This window comes from Dysidea avara, chromosome 6 (genome assembly GCF_963678975.1).
Source record: "Dysidea avara chromosome 6, odDysAvar1.4, whole genome shotgun sequence".
NCBI lineage: Eukaryota > Metazoa > Porifera > Demospongiae > Dictyoceratida > Dysideidae > Dysidea > Dysidea avara.
The window spans coordinates 33,382,162-33,402,526 of record NC_089277.1 but is presented as its reverse complement, the minus strand read 5'-3'; the positions used below and the strand labels follow the sequence as shown (position 1 = coordinate 33,402,526).

The following is a 20,365-nucleotide window of genomic DNA, read 5'->3' as shown; positions in this document are numbered from 1 at the left end:
TGCAGCTTATGTTGGATGCAAGTACAATGAAGTATCCAATGATTCCAATAGAGCAAAATTAGTGAAGTTTCATATGACAGTACCTCAACGTCTAGCTACATGTCCTGGTCTGGCAAGTGGTCCAGTTTAGAAAACAGCTATATAATGTCTACAAGATGATTTCAGAGCCATCCTGTGATCCAGAAAAGGCTGAGAACTTTTATAAAGGAGTATGGTGTCGGGTTTAATTCTTTGGTAAACACAAAACCAAAATATCACTATGTTCTTGATGAATAAGAGAAATATTATACTGTGCTGCACTATAACTGAAAGGATCAGTAAAATGTCTAAGGTTCTTCTTGAAGAATATGGAGCAAGTTTTCTTACACATAGACAATATTATAAGGGTGCATCTTAATTTACAGAATTTGTATATACAACTCCATGGTAACTAGCTCTTGAGAGTCATGATATGTATTGTATCTTTAAATTTGGGGAGATGTTCACTAGATTTTCCTAGCATCTTTCACCAGTAAACAGATGATAGAACAGTATGAGAAAAAATCACCTACCAGTGTGACAAGTGAAACAAAAAGAGATATGTTTTTAATACAAACTTAATTAACTATAAAGCTCACCTAAAATCATACAAAAACTACCACAATCCCTTACTGTATTGAGTGTGGTTAGCTTACGATAATGTTAAATCCCTAACTTAATTATTCAACGTTTTCCAAGAATTGTGAATCAACATCTAGGGATTTTTATTTTGTAATAGCAAAACATAATTATAGCATTTAATATAACTAGCTAATGCAAGCAACTGACATGCAACAATGTTTTCCTTGGTTAGCAATGAGAACATTTAAAACACAAAACTATGCCTGGCTTTTTAACACTGGTAATTACATTGAAAAAATATAAAATATCTAACCGTACTATATCCTATAACGTATTCCATTATTAACTATGGCACTGTTGTAGTCCAAGACATACTCTCTTCATGTGAGGGGATACATGACCTGATAAACTGTTATCACCACTCATCATCATATCACTACATATTGATGTACTGCCACCATCAGATGGTGTAATGTGATGGGGTACATGTAGCTGTGAGGAGGTAGATTGATCAGAACTATCTTCGCTGTCTGTGTTAGAGGATGATGGCCTCTTTCTTGTGTTAAACTGATGGTCCTGGTTAAAAAGATTTGTGTTGTCTTGGCCAGTTTCCATCTTAACCTCTCCAGAGTTCTCCATCCAAACTTCTCCTTCTACTGGTAACGTTTCTGTGTAGTTAATGCTACAAGTATTATTGATGTAGGGTTCTGAACAGTGACAGTTCTGTGTGTACTGAAGTGATAACAAGTATTCTGCCTCATAACAAGCTGCCAAGTTTGTCTCATAATAGATCAGCTCTCCTAGTTCCATCTGTGACCAGCTAGCTTGCATTGCTTCAAACTACAATAATGGACAAGTGTCATTAGGTTAGTAATAAATACAATTATACATAATGGCATATAATTACTGATGTAACATGTACTAGATGGATGTCTTAAGAACATCTGCCTGTAATTAATCAGACCTTAGATGATATACATCATGAATTCACAATGGTGATGTCATTCAGTCATTGCAGAATTACTGATAGAAATTGACTTAGTTATAGACAGGTTTGGCCTCAATTCATAACACATAACATTTTCAGTTATAGTGGCAGCCAGGATTAGTTTCATATTCTTGTAGCACCTACTAAAAGGATCGCAAGGTACAACCTTTGGCACTTATGATATCCTGGTAACACAAATACATGTTAACAGAAACTTATTCACCCAATTCAATAGTAAAACGGAAAACATCAAGATGAATTACAAGATTGCTTACTTCATGCACAACACCTATGTGAAAAACATCACTCAATACCTGTGTAGTTTATGAATATAGTGTAATTATGTAAATACATTGATGAAACTAGCCGAGTACCAGTCTGATGCTGAGCCATGAAAAGTTTCTATCACACATTAATAAATTCCAGCTCATATCAAATTCTGAATATCCTTTAATAAATTCATATTCACAGAATTGGTTACCTTGAAACTGATATTATATGCAACTAGATACACATCTTTACAGTTATATAACAATGTGTTACATCACCAGTGTAGTAGCTTAGCAACACCAAACAAATGATAGTTCATTCAAACTTCTTCATCGCTTGAATTCACCATTATTACTACCTTCACCAAAGCATTGAGGGGTTTGCGGTAAAACTTCAGAATTTCGCCGCAATTTACAGGGCAGTGTGTAAAATAGCGACAACCACTATCGACTATTTTGATTGTAAAATTTACTTACAAGCAATACAGCTCACCATTTACTCACCAGCTTGTTGTGTGTTAAAATGAACGTTGTTGACGAGTCCCCAGGGTGAAGCGCCGGAATTTCAAATTCAAATGTCACGCCCCTTTAAATCGCTCTTTAATAAGAACGGGCGGTTACTTTACTGGTATCCTGGGATTAGACACGAAGATGAATATTTCGTAATGGAGTACATGCTGTTAAGTTGAGTCGCTTCCTCAGGTCAGTAAACATTAAGTAATTGGAGTAGCGGTCCAGCGAAACTTTCCGTGTTAAGAGCGGTAAATTGCACCTTTGGCATTGTAAACTGCACAGTAAGCAGAGTGGTTTTGTATTGTATCAGTTACAAGTGTGTTGTGTAAGTGTTGATGCTATTTTGGTAAATGGGCTTAGTTTAGACTTTCGATTATGTTGTTAATTGAGCCCGCTTTTTACTACATGGCTTTGTCGTTCATTTCCACAAATTAAAGTGATCCTGTCAGATGTTACCGTGTGTTGTTTCTACTTAGGGACTTTAGCGAAGTATGTCAGAGCAAGGAGAAGCGGTCTGTAGTGACTTAGTTCTTGATCTACACGCCGCTGTATTTCATGCGAACACATCGCTGCTGGATAACTTGCTGAAGAATGGTACCACAGGCGACGCTGACCTTTTGGATGCAAGGGGTAACAGTCCTTTACAAATCGCCTGTTATTATGGACAACTAGAGTGTGTTAACATACTACTGAAGTACAATGGTATGTTTGTAATGCAATTTGTGGAATATTCTTATGTGCCATAAGCTTTAATTTACACAGTATATTTGTGTTGTGTTCATAGTTTCTTTGCAGTTGTGTACCCACTAGCTTAAACATGGTGGTCGTGATATTTTACAACTTGTTCTATTAGTTGCTGCACAGTATTGAGCTCGTATCAGATGCATTAATGTGAAATAGAGCTAGCACGAGTTAAAAACACTGTGGAATAGTGTGATGGGTGATAGACACATGCATTCCAATTCATTGAATCTATCAGTTTTCTTTCCATTCTGTTGTGTAGTACAGTTGTTATACTAGTTGTAGTGTAGTGTTAATAGGTTTATTTAATAAGTTAATGAACTGTGAAAATGGTTATGTGTTCAGAGATTGATACTATAAGACATTTATTGTAAGCATTCTGTTTACCAGGAGCCCATAAGCACCGTACCTCAGTGAGTATTTGACTTAAGTTTTTAGCTATATTTTGGTATGTGTGATTTCTATATATATTTTGCCTATCTAAATTCTAATGTATTTGAAGTGCTACTGTGATAGAGAATTAGAAGTCTCACATTTTTTCACAGTTTCCGTTCAAGTCAAAATATCTTGTAGTTTAACCCATGCTGATTACTGTGTAGGTCTCATGGAACCATTATGTAGCTTTCATAAATCCGTTTGGAGTTTCACTATACTTCATGCAACTATTCACCTTATGCTCATTTTATTACCAGAAACACGTGTTTGGTCCTTTTTGATGTATGTTCGCTGTACACACACGACTGTTTCATATGGGCTGTTATAATGATACTGTTCTTATTGTAGCTGATGTGAACTTGGTTGGTGAACATGGCTGGGTAAGTGTGTAATGTGTTGTGTAGTCAAATGAGCTTGGTCACAGCTCATGGTGTCAACTGATCATGAGTTTGTTAGTGTAGAGAATTAAGAGAGATTATGAGTAATCACCTGTGACTGATCAATGTTGATTGCATTATATTGTCTAGTCACCAGGGATTTTTTAATTATCAGGAAGTAGAACTTACCTTATATGGGAAGAGACATCATAACACACACAATGCCATATAAGTATGTAGAATGGTTAATTGATTTGCTCTATCAATTTTCGCTCAGAAGTTTATAACAAGTATAGTGTGAATCCTCCAAGAAGTTGTGCATTGTCAGAAATGTTTGATGAATACTGTAATCGACAGTTAATAGCTGTGGGTATTGTAACTTTGCAAGGAAAACAAAGGTGGCTGCTGTGAGCTTTAGCTCATGATGTTTATACGGATTCACTAATGACTTATCTTGTTCAGTCATCCTTCAATACTATTATCTATTTTATCTTCTCTCTAAAACACTATTTCTTGACTTACTTTGTTTGGTTTCTGCTTCAAACGTGTCTCATTCAAGCCGCAGATATTTATATTTTTTGTGTACACATTAAGGTAATGTAGTTTATTTTGTAAAAGCTCCTATTGATTTCAAAGATGTAACTCTATTGGATGCGTATCTTCTAGATGTGCATATATTCAGTACTGTTACGTCCACACATTTTATTCCATCCCAGAAAATTGGCTTTCTTTGAATAAAAGTGCTTAATCACTTTTGACCTCCTTTGATGAAGTACTGTATGTAGTTACTTCACATTAGCTCACAGAGTAGCACATGTTCACTTTCTGGCCTATAAAATATTCACAGGTGTTTTATTACTTAGCTAATGTAATGATTTCTTATGCTATAGTTATTAGTGTACTTCTTATTCATATCATACAGACTGCATTACACAGAGCAGCAGTTGGAGTGTGTGTTCAGGTGAGAAGTTATTTGTGTGCGTGTGTGTGTGTGTGTACTGTGACATATTGAGCTGAGCCCCAAGTAACATCAAGGTTGGAATTACACAAGGTCTTAAATTTGGCTCATTTGTTGTACTTCTTGAAAACAATATTTCGGATTTTTTTCGTTCCAAGTATTTATGACCAACTCATGTTTTCGTTTCCTTAAAAGCACACCATCTGTTTCCTCTGCTCAATTGTAATGGAGCCTAATCAAGCTTGTCTGGACTTGACATGTTGTTACCACTCATCTGGTTGGCTGAAATGGTATTTGTCTTGAGGGGGGAAAAACACTTCTTTTTTCTTGCTGATTTTACTCAAGGCTCAGCTCAACTTAATACATATATACACTACCACATATGTTATGATTTCTGTTTTAAGATTGTGTAGTATGTACCTAGTGTGTATGTACGTCTTGTCTTGTGTAGACTTCTAAGGTGTGTAGTATGGTTGTACAACATTGTTTGCACAGCATACACATACTTCAATAAAATTTTTAAGCTGTTACTAGGTGATTTTATAGGGTTATTTGTGTGACTGGGCTATTAGGAATTATAGTTCATTTTCCTAATGTTCTTAATAGTATTCAACTCCGGAGAAGCCATTACTAGCCATAGAGAAGCAACAGATTGAGATAATAAAGTTACTGGCTGAGAAGGGAGCACATTTGAGTGTAAAAGATTTGTCTGGGGATACTCCAATGGAGTTGGCTTGTAAGAATGACTTTATCAAGGGTGAGAAGATCATGATTGAACTAAACAGTAAGTCTATAACAGTAAATATTTATGGGACCATTGACTAGTGGGTCAATTTTTATTAAATATGTATCAGTTTTTTTAAAAACTTGTCTCCATGGCAGCTTGTTGAAGGTTATTTGTACAGCTTCCATAGCTTGCTGTTTAGAATGTCACACTGTTTAGAAAGCTTGCATGTTTTGACAACCCAGATTAAATATCATATAAAATTCAACCAACATTTTAAAACTTGTTTTAGTAGGATACGTACCACATCCTACAAACTTGAGTTTTGTAGTCCATTTTAATTTCAAATTGCCTAAGGACCAAAGGATTTTTTAATGCTTACATAAACATAGTGTACTGCAATATATATGCAGCTAATGTCTTAGTTAATGTCTTTGAGCAGGCTGTCCTACAGACCTTCAGCACTTGTGCTGTAAAGCTTTATTAAATTAAATTAAAAAAAAATGTGTGTTTAGTAATATAGTATGTTTATACATGTACTACCAGGAGTACCAGGTGCCTATGAGCTCTGAGGGTAAGTGCCATGGGCACTTAATACTACCTGCATTTTTTGTTAGTAGTATTGGACTTTTTTGTATTGCCTTGTGCCTCATCTCATAAAGAAATAAGCTAGCTACAACTTTTGATGTTATACCCTGTGCCCTAGCTCAACTTGATGCAATCCACGCATGCGCGCACATGTATACTGTTTGTTTATCACACATTTCTCTCCCAATAGAGAAACAAGAAGCAGAAGCAGCAGAAAGACTGTACAACTATCACCTTAGTGGTAATGACATCATTGTGTAGTGGGTGTATTGTTTAGTGGTGTAGTCCCACACTAACCACTAACCTTATATGAGCTGTGTAGCCATGGTGTAAGTGTTAGTTGTCCTCAGTCAGTTTATGGCAATCCCAACAAAACACTCTTATTGATCTCCTTTGATCTTTCATTGTAATAACTTGCTGTCCTGGCTGCCCTTTTATTGACCTGTGTGGTTTAGTAATTACAGTGGCTAATGGCTATAATATATTGGCACTTATATGCTATTAAATCCCAGTGCGTGGGAGTGTGCGCTGGGCAGAGTGGCGCTGCTACTGCTGCTGCTGCACGATATATTAGTTATCTATTAGTTATCTATTAGTTATCGTCCAGTAATAACTAACTTAATTCCCTGTTGCGGAGCCACTCAATCTTGTTCGTGACACCATAGTAAGCGCGAATGGTATTGTTTACCAATGGAACAAAGAGCCAAATCAGGAAATATTGATACAAAACACACCAGTACAGCACTTAAAACCTGCTAAATCTTACAAGAAAACTGTTAATCCTTTATACAGTAACACTACAAGTTTAACAAATGTCAAAAACAGTCTGTGCTGATTTTCGCTCCTGTAATCAGTCCCAACAGTCACTATGGTGAAGAACTAACTTCTTTCGATAACCTCTAGCTTCATCGTTCTATCTCGAACTACGTAGCCACTTGCTAGTCTTTTTTCCTCTTGCATGCCATGCGACACCACCACACCAACTTCTGATGAAGGCGAATCGTATCTGAAACTGCTGCTTCATAATATTGCCCTTTGCTACAGTTTGTAGGCAGTATGTGGAGAAGTCGAATCTCCACACAATTCGAACAAAATCTTGAGCACAGTGACAGGAACTCATCCGGAACTTAATTTGCTATCCATAAACTTCCACGCACTGGGATATAAAATAGTTATATCCCGTATACTTAGATGATATTGTTGTTGCACTCGTCCGAGGCGGAGCTGAGGACTCGTGTAATAACAATGATATCACCCTCGTAATGGGATATAACAATAACTTATATGGCACATGTATACTGTATGTTTCATCCCTGTAGAATTGTATGAGGCATGTAAGAAGGGTAACTTGGCTCAAGTGAAGGAACTACTCCAGATAGCACATGATGGACTCAATTCTAGTGTGTATGAGGGTCGATCACTGCTTATGTGGTTAGTGTATAATGTTAAGTAGTAAATAGTTGTGCACTGTTTGATGTGTGTACACAAGAGGATTGATCTGTTAATCAGCCACTAAAAAAGAGGACACCTGCGTAGTTTGGATACATGTTGTAATGGCCCCAAAGTATCCCTTTTCATATAACTGACCTGGACACTCAGGACATTGGTCAGTCCCGAGGTGTCCTTAATACTCAGGTTTCATTGTTTGTCGTTTTAAAAAGACAGCCATTTAACCATGGTGGTTTCTTGCTGGTCACTTTCAGGCCAAAATTTATTTGCTGTAATAGGCAGCTAGGTGGCTGCTTTAGACAGGTGGAATAGTACCCCCTGTATATATATAAGGCCAACATTTATTAATTCCTTAGTTTCCTGTCAAAAGAACATTCAACCAGTACAGGCAGGCAGGCAGTTATTATTATTATTAATAGCTAAAATTTTATAATTTTGAAAATCATCAAAACGCTACAAAACCAAGCCAGCTGGCTGCCTCAGTGAAGAGTAATGAACCATCTGTAGGGTCAAACAATCTGCAGAATGATTGGCTTTGCTTATGAAACTCCAATAAACTATCATATTTGTACTGACTTCATAGACTAACACTGGAGGCACACAAATTACAAATATTTTCCATATTCCTAATTATTTATAAATGCCAATTACAATAATAATTACCAATGCACTTGACAAAACTGGATGCGGGCAGGTGACAGGAAACAAAGTATTATCAAATGTTGGCCTAAATTATAAATGTTTTTCACTTAGAAATTTACAGTTAGCAATTTTCATTAGGCGGCCTTTCGATGCAGATAGCTGCTAAGACAAGATTCCACTGTGTACCAGTTTGAGTATAAATTCCCACACATGTGATGTAATACCTTAGTTAGCATTAGCTATATACAGGAATGCTAACAATTGCACATAATCTACAGAATAATTACATGTAGACTGATTTAGCTCTTAGCAACTGATTCTGTACATGGTGTGATGCACCTAATCCAACTAGACTTATTTTTACTGGGTTGTCCTGGTGATCAATATACAACATACACATTTCATCACCTAGGAGCTGCAACCTGATCCATACATATCAAGCCACACTGTAATTTAATACAATCACTATGCAATTACCATATAGGTCAGGTGTGTATGTATATACAATACGTTTTCCCCCAAGCTACTGTATAGCACACTTCTGCCTGTAAACTTATAGGTGTTTAAAAGTCAAATCAGGTATACACTGTAGGTCTTCCCTGTCGCAGCTGAATATTTGTGTACAGTGAAAATAGCCATTATATTGTAACAATGACATATAGGTTAGCTGTCACTAGAGGTGACCTCTGTAATAAGGTGGTCTTAATAAAGAGTTGACTGCTATGTGAGATTACCATACATGCACGCAAAAGATTTATGTATAGTTTTTCCATTACCAGTTTTTGTGTTGTCTATGTTGTTCTTATAGGGCCAGCAAGTTGGGTCACATAGATATAGTGGAACACCTCATTGATGAGGGAGCTGAGGCCACGCTGTCCCCACAAACTGAAGAGACAGCTCTACATGAAGCATGCCGTGAAGGCCACACCAAAGTAGTGGAGTTACTATTGCAAAGACTACCAGCTCTTCTAGCCCTTGATGAATGCCCTGGTTATAACTCTTTTCATGTAGCAGCCAAGAATGGCCACGTTGGTGTGATAGAATTTCTGTTTAGAATAGCTGATAAAAATGATGAATTACATGTACCACCTGTACTGCAGCAAGCCGGGGTCTCTATTGCAGATGATAAAGTGACCTTTAGGCAGGAAAGTGATCGCAGCACTACCTCTCTTAATCCTTCATTACCTGATATCAATATCAATCCTTACATGCAGTCTGTCAATGACTTACGAACACCATTACATGAAGCAGTGTCTAATGGACATCTTGACATAGTCCTGGTGTATTTGGAGTTTATTAAGACACATCCACTACAATCAAACTCAACTACTGACTTGATTGAAGACAATGCTGCTACACCGACATCATATGCTTCATCACCGTCACATTATCCTGCTAACAAGGTACCATTTGTTCACCCTGCTGTAGACATGTTGACTTTACTTGGTCGTACTGCCTTTCACGAAGCAACAAAGATCAATAATTTTGAGATCATGGAAGCATTGCTTGATGCTGGTGCTGACATCAATGCTATCATGCGTCCGTATCTTGATCGCTCAGCTAATGCTGATCTTACTGCACTGGTAACAGCCTGCATGTCAAATGACGCGGAAACGGTAAGATTTCTACTGCAACATGGAGCAACAGATGCAAGAGGCAAGGCTCTTGGCAGATCAATAAGATTCAAGAAGGATGAAGTTATTGGTTTAATATTAGCCTTCAACAACAATGTGGTAGCTACAACTGAAGATCGTAACGTGCTACCGCGTGACATGTCATTGTTCTATGCTAAGATATTGCTGGATCTCAATTGGAATAGTAAAGGTTTGCCTTATGTCAAAGAAGAATGGTTGAAAGCAGCTGTTGTGGAGTGTCCACGTCCCCAAACTGATTTCTGTGCTATATCAGAAGTCGATTTGTCCTCAAATTTGCTAGGAGAAGTTCCACTTGCCCTCTTTCAGTTAGAGCAATTATTTAGCTTGGACTTAAGTAGGAACCAGCTAACCTATCTGCCGACAGATGACAGTGGTTGTGGGTGGAATTGTCCTCTAATACGTACTATTGATGTACACAAGAACTCCCTCAACAATCTACCACCTTGTATTTTCCATTTGCCAAAACTAAAAGAGCTCACTGCATCAGAGAATAACCTGAAAGAAGTACCTATTGATATGTGGAGTGCTCCAAAGTTGAAGCAACTTCGACTGAGTCGTAACTCTATTTGTAAACTACCTACCCCAGCTGGACATGAATCACATGGGTCTCCTGATCTATTACCACACACACCTAGTGAAACATCGCCGCCGGTAAATATATTTTCTTATGAGGCTACTATAGAATATCCTAGTCCTGACTTTCATAGCTCCCATCTCCTCGCAGTAGATTCTTCATCTGCATTCTCAAATACATCATTTTCTTTCACTGCTAGCTCAATGTATTCAGCTAACACTCAAATAATGTCTCCGGATGGCAGGCAAGCTGGCCGACCAAAACGTAGAACACCTTCAGCTACATATATAAACCGTCTAACTAGCAGAAGACTATTGGCATTCCAGGATCTGTTGAATGATGGGACAGAGGAGTCGGAGGCACCTCATTACAACGCTGATGAGGAGACTTCATTGTTAGAAATGTTGGATATTGCTTTCAATAAGTTGACAGCGTTGCCATCTGGGCTAGCATGTCTTTCACCAAAACTGAAGAAACTGAACATATGTGGAAACCATATTGAAAATCTTGGGCATATCATTGATTATCCTCCGGAATTAGAGGTATTAGATGCATCAGAGAATGATGCAATTTCAGCTATAGCATTTGATAGTTCATACAAAGAAAGACCTTCTTATCTTCAGTACTTACAAGGATTTTGTCCCAGAAAACTACTCACACCTGATATGCCACTACCACCTAAGCCTTGTGGCCACTGGCACCATAAAACACTATCTAAATTGAGTACGTTAAAACTGAACAACAACAAACTAACTGAACTGGAACTGTTCCGAGTTGTCTCTAAACGAAAGAGCACTGACCTAACAATTGAAGAAGGTGTTGGTGATTTTGCAATTGTCAATCAGGCAAGTGGCGGCAGCACTAGTACCCGCAGTAGCAGCAGTAGCAGTGGCCATGGAAGCATGCGAGATGTTAGCATACAGAAACAGCCGTCAGATAGTAACTTGACAAAGTCTACAGCAAGTCCAACCAGATTTATAGTAGGTGGGTCGGATAACACTAGTGGTACTTCATCACATGCGGAGGCTGACGATACTAAAGATTCCATGATACCTGTAGCCATTTTTCCTGATTTGGCGTCACTAGAGATTGCCAGTAACAAATTGAAGTTTGTTCCACCCTACCTGCATCTTTGTTCCCACCTGGCATCACTTAATATCAGTCATAATGAGCACATCACCACGTTGCCTTTGGAGTTGAGCAACTTGGAGCACTTGTGGAATCTTGAGTATGATGAGGTGCCCCTCGTTAATCCTCCTGCTGAGGACCTGGATAAGTTCCGGATTGCATCAGATAAACTACAGTATATGAGATCATTGTTGCACCAGTAAGCATATGTGTGTGCGTGCGTGTGTGTGTGCGTGCGTGTACGCATGCGCATGAACATTGTACAGTACCTACAATGTATCCTTATTGTAGTGCTACTGCTAACGAGAGTTTGAAGCTGATGCTGGTTGGATTACAGAGGCGGGGCAAGACTACACTACTGTCTCGGCTAACAGAGTTGAATGAGATTGAACAAGTGGCCACCACGTATAACAGTAGGAACTCTGGAGAGACTCTTGGCAACCGTTTAAGCAGGAGTGGTGCAGGTATATGCACAGATGCGTGCATGCATGCATGCACACCACACACACACGCACACGCACACGCACACACACACACACTACACTACACATTGTAATGTATATACTACTCCATCACTTGCAGGGGAGCCATTGTCTACAGTTGGGGTAGACTTAGGCATATGGAAGTATCGTAAGGATCTGGAAAAGAGGCTAACAAGGTCTGTGAGGAATATGAGAAGTGTCACTTTCTACACATGGGACTTTGGTGGACAGGTAAGCCGCTGTCATAGCTTCTTATTGCGTAGGTATCGTGAATTGATTAAATGCTAGACTGTCTATTTATGACATGTGTGTATATGAGCATATCCTACACACCCTATAGGAGGAGTACTATGTCACTCATCAGTGTTTCCTCTCCACGAGATCACTGTACTTGTTGATATGGAACATCATGGATGGTGAGAAGGGGATTGATGAACTGGCTCCCTGGCTGCATAATATACAGGTGGGTGTGTATGTGTGTAATTCTAGGTATACTTGCTGTGCTTTAATTTGTAGATGTAGTGTAGCTAGTGTACGTGTGTGTGTGTGTGTGTGTGTGTGTGTGTGTGTGTGTGTGTGTGTGTGTGTGTGTGTCCATGTCCGTGTTTGTTATGTGTATAGTTGCTTTCTTTATCCAACTACAGCACAATGTCTTTTCATTGACTTTGCAGTTAGTGTCGAATACGAGTTGTGTATGTGTTGCTTCACCCTGTCTTCTTATTGGTTGGAGTGTGTTTGTGTTAATAAATCATGATAAGTGCAGATTAAACTGTACCAATTACCAGCTAGTTAACACCTGCTACACGCCTCAATCAACCCATTACTCTCTAGAATTGCCATTTGGTTATTAGTCATTTTGCCAACTGTCACCCAACATCAGAATACAGATGGTTTATTTCTTGTGCATACCACAGGCTAGAGCTCCTGGTTCTCCAGTAGTGCTGGTGGGCACTAATTGGGACCGACTGAAGTCAGAAGTAGAAAAGTCCCAGAGGAAAGCTGAGTTTGTGAAGCTCATCTACAACAAATATCTTGTTGGTGGTAACAGTCGTGATCTCCGAGAGAGAGGGCTTCCCAAGATCATTGAGATTGCGTTTGTTGGTTGTCCTCCGAACGGAAAGAATGAGGGAGTGTCAGAATTGAGACAAACACTCTATGATGTGGCGTTTAACCTTACCTTACCAAAAGGTATGATATCTGATAATTTTAGTCTGTATTTGGTATTTATTAGTTGTATAAGTCTTATTATGTCCTCCTATGTAGATATGCCCTCAATATTAAAATGGTATTGTTATTTTGTTAAGTGTTCAGTCTGTATGAGCTCGATCAGCACAGTGACTTATTTTATGCTAATTTAGCATCCAACCATTTGCCATTGTAAGGTTTTGACTTGCTTATTGTGTCTCCTTTCTTTTACTTTGCTGCAGAGGGTAAAGTTCGTACCAAATTTGGTAAGAACAACACAAAGTTGCTGGAACAACCCATCCCGGCTAGTTTCCTCAAGTTGGAGAAGAGGATCAGAGAATTAGCTGTACAGTGTCGTACTGAAGACCGGCCCACTTTACTAAGAGAGACCATCTTTAAGTAAGTGCAACTCCTAAATATGACTGGCAAACATTGTGCCAAGTAAAAGTGTACTAGTAAACTACTGTACATCCTATCTCAGTGCCTGCATGGAACTTGTGCCTGCATGGTGAACCATTGATGCCAATATGAACCGCCCTTTTTGTGTGCAAACATTTTGCGGAATCTCGTTGTGAATGTATGTGTATCTGCATATACTGCTGGAGATTACATAACCTTCAGTGTTGTCTAACAATTCTAGCTTGTTAGATGTCAAGTGGAAATGTGATAGTGTTATGTCTAACTGTTGGAAACTAATATGAAATTGATGTGTGATACCATCTGCTCCAAATAAAGTTTTGTGTGTTATATTTTCCATCAAAATTTCCTTTGTATTACAGCAATGCAGACTTTGTGTGAATGTGACACGACCCGTGGAGACACTGGAATGACCACATTACTCCCTCTAACAAGGCTGTCAACAACGTTACCATAGTAATTAACAACGAATTAATGGCTACGCACATAAATATTTGTAATTCCACTGCAACAATCATATGATTCAGTCTTAAATTATTCACTAAATAGTCCATCATTGTACACAAGTCTGGTGAATTTTCAGTGGCTGCTTGATATTGATGCCTTCTACTTTGTTGTATTGATGGCCATACCCGCAGCTACACAAGGAAGACCCTGCGGCTACTATCCGAGGGCGGCCACTATGGGTTTGTGTGGTGGCAGCCCACAGCATTTATACGGATGTAAAAGTGGGTGACCTAGTTTAATCACTATCATTCATTTTAACTTCTCTCAAAAACACTATTTCCTGGCATAAAACAACTCCTTTTCTGGTTTCTACTTCGAACGTGTCTTATTAACACTTGCATCAGTATATTCAGATTCAAGCCATGGCTCTTATCCGAGGGCAGCTCCTATGACAATAATTCTAGGCTGTGGAGCAGCTATTATACAAGCTGTGGCTATTAGCTGGTCTAATACGATATGTGCTGTTTGCTGTAGTCAGGGCCTCCCAGAGAAATCAAGGGGCCCAGGGCAAAGAGTTAAAGTGGGGCCCCAGGGGCAAGGAGGCTCCATTCTGAATCACAACTTCACCCAAGCTGTAAGTTGAAGACCAAAAAAAAAAGTCATTACATGCTGACAATGGCAATAGCTACCCCTCACCAACCGTACCTCCTTATTTATAAGCTTGCTACACTGCTCCTCTGAAGAATACTATGACTGCTCTATTAGAGCATAGATAATAGACATCCTACCTGGATTGGAATGGAAGCACACGTACAGTGTCCATACAAAAGTACGTGACTATCCGCGTTTTGCACCTGAAGTTTTGAAACACTCTTTCTCACTCGAAGATTCTGTTTTACTGTCTGGATACAGCTTGGTTGTTTTAGCTAGTAAGTTTAGTAGATTGTTTCTTGGATGGCGATTAGCCTACTAATGGTATAGGCCGCTTTCCGTATAAAAAGTATTAATTTGCACATGTTTGTGAAAATGGCGGGTTGAACAAGTCTAGTTTAAGGCTGATGCTTATTAGTTATTAGTGCTACGTGTACTAGTATGGATTTCATGGTATATTCGTTCTAGTTTAGCCAAGTTCACAAATCCCACCTCTCGTATCAACCTTTCGCGCTTGTCAAACTTCTAGCTAATACACATCAGTACACCCACTATGAATAGGCCAAACCTTATATTCCATAGCGGTGCACCTACTACTCTCCAGTAAGGAAAACATGTGTTTATAAAATCCACTCCGGGTACTGTGTACAGTATAAGGGGCATGAAGCGCAGATAGGTTAGGTGGTGCTTAGAAGTTTCCAATCCAGTATGGGGTGTCTATTATCTATGATTAGAGTATCTAGATCTGACTGCTCTATTAGAGTATATCGATCTTTTAAACAGGTATTCAAGGGGCTCTTCATGGGGGCCCTTTCAGGCAGGGGCCTGGGGCAAAATGCCCCAGTTGTCCCCCCTGTGGGCGGCCCTGGCTGTAATCAACAGTAGGTAATTCACTTTGCAGTAATCCAGTGCATGTAACCCTTAAACCCACAAAGAACTTTTGGGAATGCATGTTTACACAATACGGGCACGCATGGCAACATTAGGTGGGGTAACTTAATTCTTATAGCCTAAAACTGAAAGTTTGTTCACTGGGTTACTTGGAGAAGGTTGAATGAACACTGTAACTACAGTGGCTTGTTATGAAGCGATGAACAACAGCAAGTTGCGTCTCCATTTTTTAAAAATTCCTGCCATGTGTTTAATTTTGATTGTGGGTTTACTCATGTAAGTCATATATGGCCTGATAGAAAATTTAGCGGTGAATCGAGTGGAATTTGTTGCAGGATGATTTCATCAGCAGAATACATAGATTAGTCAATTTGCTGTTCAAGTGTTCAGTTGATTGTGATTGTTGTATGTTACATGTTCTGTATTACAGGGACAAAGTGAAGGATATCATATCTAATCCTCGTGAGCTATCTCAGGCAGTATCATTCCTACATGAGAATGGTATCCTCCTACACTATGACACACCAGCACTTAGTCATCTCTACTTTGTGGATCCTCAGTGGTTGTGTGACATGTTAGCTCATGTGATCACCGTACCTGAGGTGAACCGCTTCATCAAACGTGATGCAGGTAATGAGGGGAATGATGTGTATGTAGTCCATAGAATTGGCATCTTTCAAATATCTTGCTCCAAAATAGGGCTGGGACGAAGCTTCGAATGTTCGGTAGGTTCGAGGGTTAAGCAAACTTCGAATTATAAAACTATCCTTCGAAGCTTCGTAATGCACTCAACCTACAAAAAGAATTACGAATAAACATTCTGTTCTTTATTGCAGCAGCTTATTCACCTTGCACGATCAATGTTCGTCTTATGCGATCGATGTCACCTGCCACGCCCATTTTTAAAGCTAATTAAAATTTATCTTTCTACCATGGTAGAAGCCTTTAATGCCTTATAAAGTGATAGATAATGCATGAAAAATGTCTTTAAAGCCATTAGTTGGCATTTAACTATGCATGATTGCAGTATAGCGGACACGCCCATTTGCAATCGCTCGATCGCGTCATTCAAAACTGCTGCTATGCATTATCCAAATGCTTACAAACTTACAAAATAGGATTAGAAAGATAAAACTTAAACATAAATACAAGAAAACCTACCAACACCGAAGCTTCGAATATTCGAATATTTTATTAGCGAATGTTCGAATATAAATTTCAAGCTTCGTCCCAGCCCTACTCCAAAACTCTTGCATTTAATGATTTGAGCAGTGTTTGTCACTGGTGAAGTGCTTTAAGCGTCACCGTTACTCTTAAAAAACTATAACATGAACTGTAACCAATAGTTTTATGTATATCTTAAGAGGTATTTATGTGCTTGTGTATCATGTTGTATGATTTATCAGTTGTCCTACAATAAATCCGTTATTAAGTCAGATTTTTCCTATTGATGCACACACTCATATACTTGTCTTTATTGTGTGTGTATTGTAGTGTATGTTATATGTATTAAGTTCACATGCTACATGTGCACATCTGCTTTTTATGTTAGGTAGATAATAATTTATCTATTGCTTTGTCTCTGTATATCATATTGTATCCCTTGTCATCTACAGGTCCGGACTCTGGTATTCTCATGACCAGTGTCCTCAGCCATGTGTTTAAAGGGAAGGTGTTCCCAGCTAGTTATCGCAACGAGTATATTGAGCTGCTCAGCAAGTTTGAAGTGGCGTTGACACTGGACAGATCTCGACTACTGGTCCCTTCCATGCTAGCCAGCAAGCCCAAATACACTATACACCACTTCCCCAATGTGTTCCCTCGTCCTCCTATACAACAAGTCCTGAAGCAGTTTAGTGACCGCACTAGCTTGTTTGCTGGATGGGATAGTACCAAATCCACTGGAAGTGTACCAGTGATCAGTACTGATGTTTCATTTACCAATGAGCTGATAAGAACTGGGCTGCTACTACGAAGGTTCTACTTCATGAGCTTTGTCCCCAATGGGTTCTGGCCTCGTCTCATCTCAAGATTTCTCACTGACAGCACATTTTACACTATTATCCTGAAATCATTTGAATTACCCCAGGCTAAAATCAATGAACTAATGAAAGAACATGCCAGAGACTCATCTGCTCCAGTTTGTAATCTTTCCTGGTCCTACTGGAATACTGGTATTGAGTTCTGGTACAAGGAACTCAGTGTTGTAAGAGTAGCAGAAATAAAACCAGAGTATTCTTATACAGATTGTCTGCCCAGTCCATCAATATTTGAACACACTGATACTACACCTATTGAGCCAAGTAGTGACAGTGATGGCCTCACATTTGAACTAAATTGCCAGTGGTTACCTGTGGACCTACAGCCTCATAGAGGAATTGAAATATTAGTACCTGATTCTGTGTGTCCTCAGGTGGTGCAAAAGGGTCTCAATTTGGCGGCCACTGCTGAAGATGTTATAAGAGAGCCTTCATGGATGAGTGCCAAGCTTCTTGCTCACATTGTGAACACGCTGGACTCACTGTTAGAAGATTGGTACCCTGGTATCGGAGCTAGGGATGCAAAGCAAAGTAATAATGCCATACCTTATGTCAACCGTATCATTCCTTGTCCCTTCTGTGTCAGTGGAGCAATCACCATGAAGGAATATGCTACATTGGTGGATGACAGCTTTTTCACTGAGTCACTGCCAACAATGGAGTCAACCACACCATTAATAATAGCCCCAACCAATACCCCTGAAGAACAGACCAGCAGCAGACGCAAGAAGTTTAACAGATTCAGCAGCAGGAAGGGAGCCAAACGTGAACTGTTCTCCCTGAAGAACAGCAATGATGAATGTGATACAGACTATATGCAGTCCCATTCAGAGCCATTGTTGTTACCCTCTCCATCAGGTATAGGAGACGGGGAGGAAGACCCATTGCCTGATACTAGTGGATCAGGATTAATGATGGTGTCCAAATTTGGCTTCATGTTTGAAGTGTGTGTGTTAGCGTCACGACAGCCTGACCAGTGTGTGGTGTGTCCTCTACACAACGAGCCACTAGCCATCAGTAGTCTGGCTCCAGACCTGGTCAGTTAATGTACTACACTGTGCACATACATATAGTTGGTATACAAGTAATGTAATTCCTTCACTGATGGATGACAAGCTTAAACATTATAGAATAAAAAATTTGGTTCAGTAGTTCCAGTTCAGTGATTAGACGCTATGCACATATGTACCATACACTACACATTGCTTTATGTGTGTGTAAATCTTTTGTTTTAGGTCTTTGCAGACTTGGACAAGGTTTATATATTGGCAGCAGATTGTGTAGATAAGAGGGAGTATGTAGACCATGGTACGTTTGGAGAGATCTATCATGGAGCAGTGTACCCCAGTGCTCATGCCACGGATAGTGAAGGCCGAGAGGTGGCTATTAAGATTGACAAAGACGAGGGGAAAGATTTGATTATGGATAATGCTTGTAAGGCTTACCTGGAGATGAGAAGTGAAGTGTCTATACTACAACCATTGAAACATCCTCACATCATTGAGTTCATAGGTGTGTTATATAGCCCGTCTTCTCATCAGTGACCAGTGTCTCATTGTCTTCTAAGGTCTGTAGTCCTTGGCCTATGTAGATTTCCATTATACCTGTAACATCTCATATTTGTGTGTATGTGTGTGTGGGAGGGGGGATCTGGTTGGCAGATAATTTTTTTTCAAGCTTCCACATTGAAACTATGAAGCAATACAAGCTAAAAGATTAGTTTGTTTGACCATGATATCAGATGAAGCCAAACTGTTATTTCTTCTACTGATTAACTATTCTCAGTGTACTGTTTCTCAATTGTAATGTGCTGTTGTAGGTGTTCAACTGTCCCCATTGTGTTTTGTACTGGAGTGGGCACCAGGTGGTAGTTTACACTCACTACTACAGAAGTACAGGAAGGTTGATGCTCGTATCAGTCCCCTAGTCCTGCAGGAGACTGCCAGACAGGTATGTGCAGTCTATTAGAGTGTATGTAATAGTTGTATTATGTGCCCAAAAGCTCGAGGGCCGTCAGGCCCGAGAGTGTGGGTGTACATATCAGGCAAATCATGAGGGCACGTGATTTGCCCATCATGAGGGTGTGTGTGTGTGTGTGTGTGTGTGTGTGTGTGTGTGTGTGTGTGTGTGTGTGTGTGTGTGTGTGTGTGTGTGTGTGTGTGTGTGTACACATCCACTCTTATTACTCACCCATCTCACACCATAGGTGATTTGTGGACTAGTCTACCTCCATGATGCTAATGTAATCTACTATGACCTCAAGTCCCCTAACGTACTAGTTTTCAAGTACCCATCAGCTTACTACAGTATACAAAGTACTGCTGGTACTACCTCTGAGCAGATGGCCAGCACACCCAAGCACTCCATCAGGAAACCAGGATTTGTTGGCGTGCCAGAGACTGGAGAGGTTTACGTCAAGATTGCTGACTTGGGTATCAGTAGACAGGCTATTGCTGGCCGCTCTATGGGCTTCAAGGGTAGCCCTGGATTTATGGCACCTGAAATATTGAAATACATGGGAACTGAGGCCTGTACAAATAAGGTATGTAATATAGTATTATAGTGTTCTTATTATGTGTGTATGTGATGTGTGGTAACAAGAGTAAACAATA

At 39.4% G+C, this 20,365-nt stretch overlaps 1 protein-coding gene across 1 annotated transcript in view; it reads left to right on the top strand.

The window, feature by feature from the left end:
* The first annotated feature begins 2,420 nt into the window (after positions 1 to 2,420).
* LOC136258711 (leucine-rich repeat serine/threonine-protein kinase 1-like) overlaps positions 2,421 to 20,365 on the top strand; it is a 20,797-nt gene continuing 2,852 nt past the window's right edge. Inside the window, exons 1-18 of the mRNA XM_066052052.1 lie at positions 2,421 to 2,559; positions 2,847 to 3,072; positions 3,895 to 3,926; positions 4,846 to 4,884; positions 5,488 to 5,665; positions 6,384 to 6,434; positions 7,513 to 7,624; positions 9,093 to 11,840; positions 11,933 to 12,105; positions 12,224 to 12,354; positions 12,464 to 12,586; positions 13,038 to 13,311; positions 13,551 to 13,707; positions 16,145 to 16,344; positions 17,331 to 18,790; positions 18,989 to 19,265; positions 19,573 to 19,703; positions 19,960 to 20,295. Coding sequence (XP_065908124.1) covers positions 2,862 to 3,072; positions 3,895 to 3,926; positions 4,846 to 4,884; positions 5,488 to 5,665; positions 6,384 to 6,434; positions 7,513 to 7,624; positions 9,093 to 11,840; positions 11,933 to 12,105; positions 12,224 to 12,354; positions 12,464 to 12,586; positions 13,038 to 13,311; positions 13,551 to 13,707; positions 16,145 to 16,344; positions 17,331 to 18,790; positions 18,989 to 19,265; positions 19,573 to 19,703; positions 19,960 to 20,295 — 6,633 coding nt within the window. The 5' untranslated portion in view covers positions 2,421 to 2,559; positions 2,847 to 2,861. The remainder of the gene's footprint in view (positions 2,560 to 2,846; positions 3,073 to 3,894; positions 3,927 to 4,845; positions 4,885 to 5,487; positions 5,666 to 6,383; positions 6,435 to 7,512; positions 7,625 to 9,092; positions 11,841 to 11,932; positions 12,106 to 12,223; positions 12,355 to 12,463; positions 12,587 to 13,037; positions 13,312 to 13,550; positions 13,708 to 16,144; positions 16,345 to 17,330; positions 18,791 to 18,988; positions 19,266 to 19,572; positions 19,704 to 19,959; positions 20,296 to 20,365) is intronic.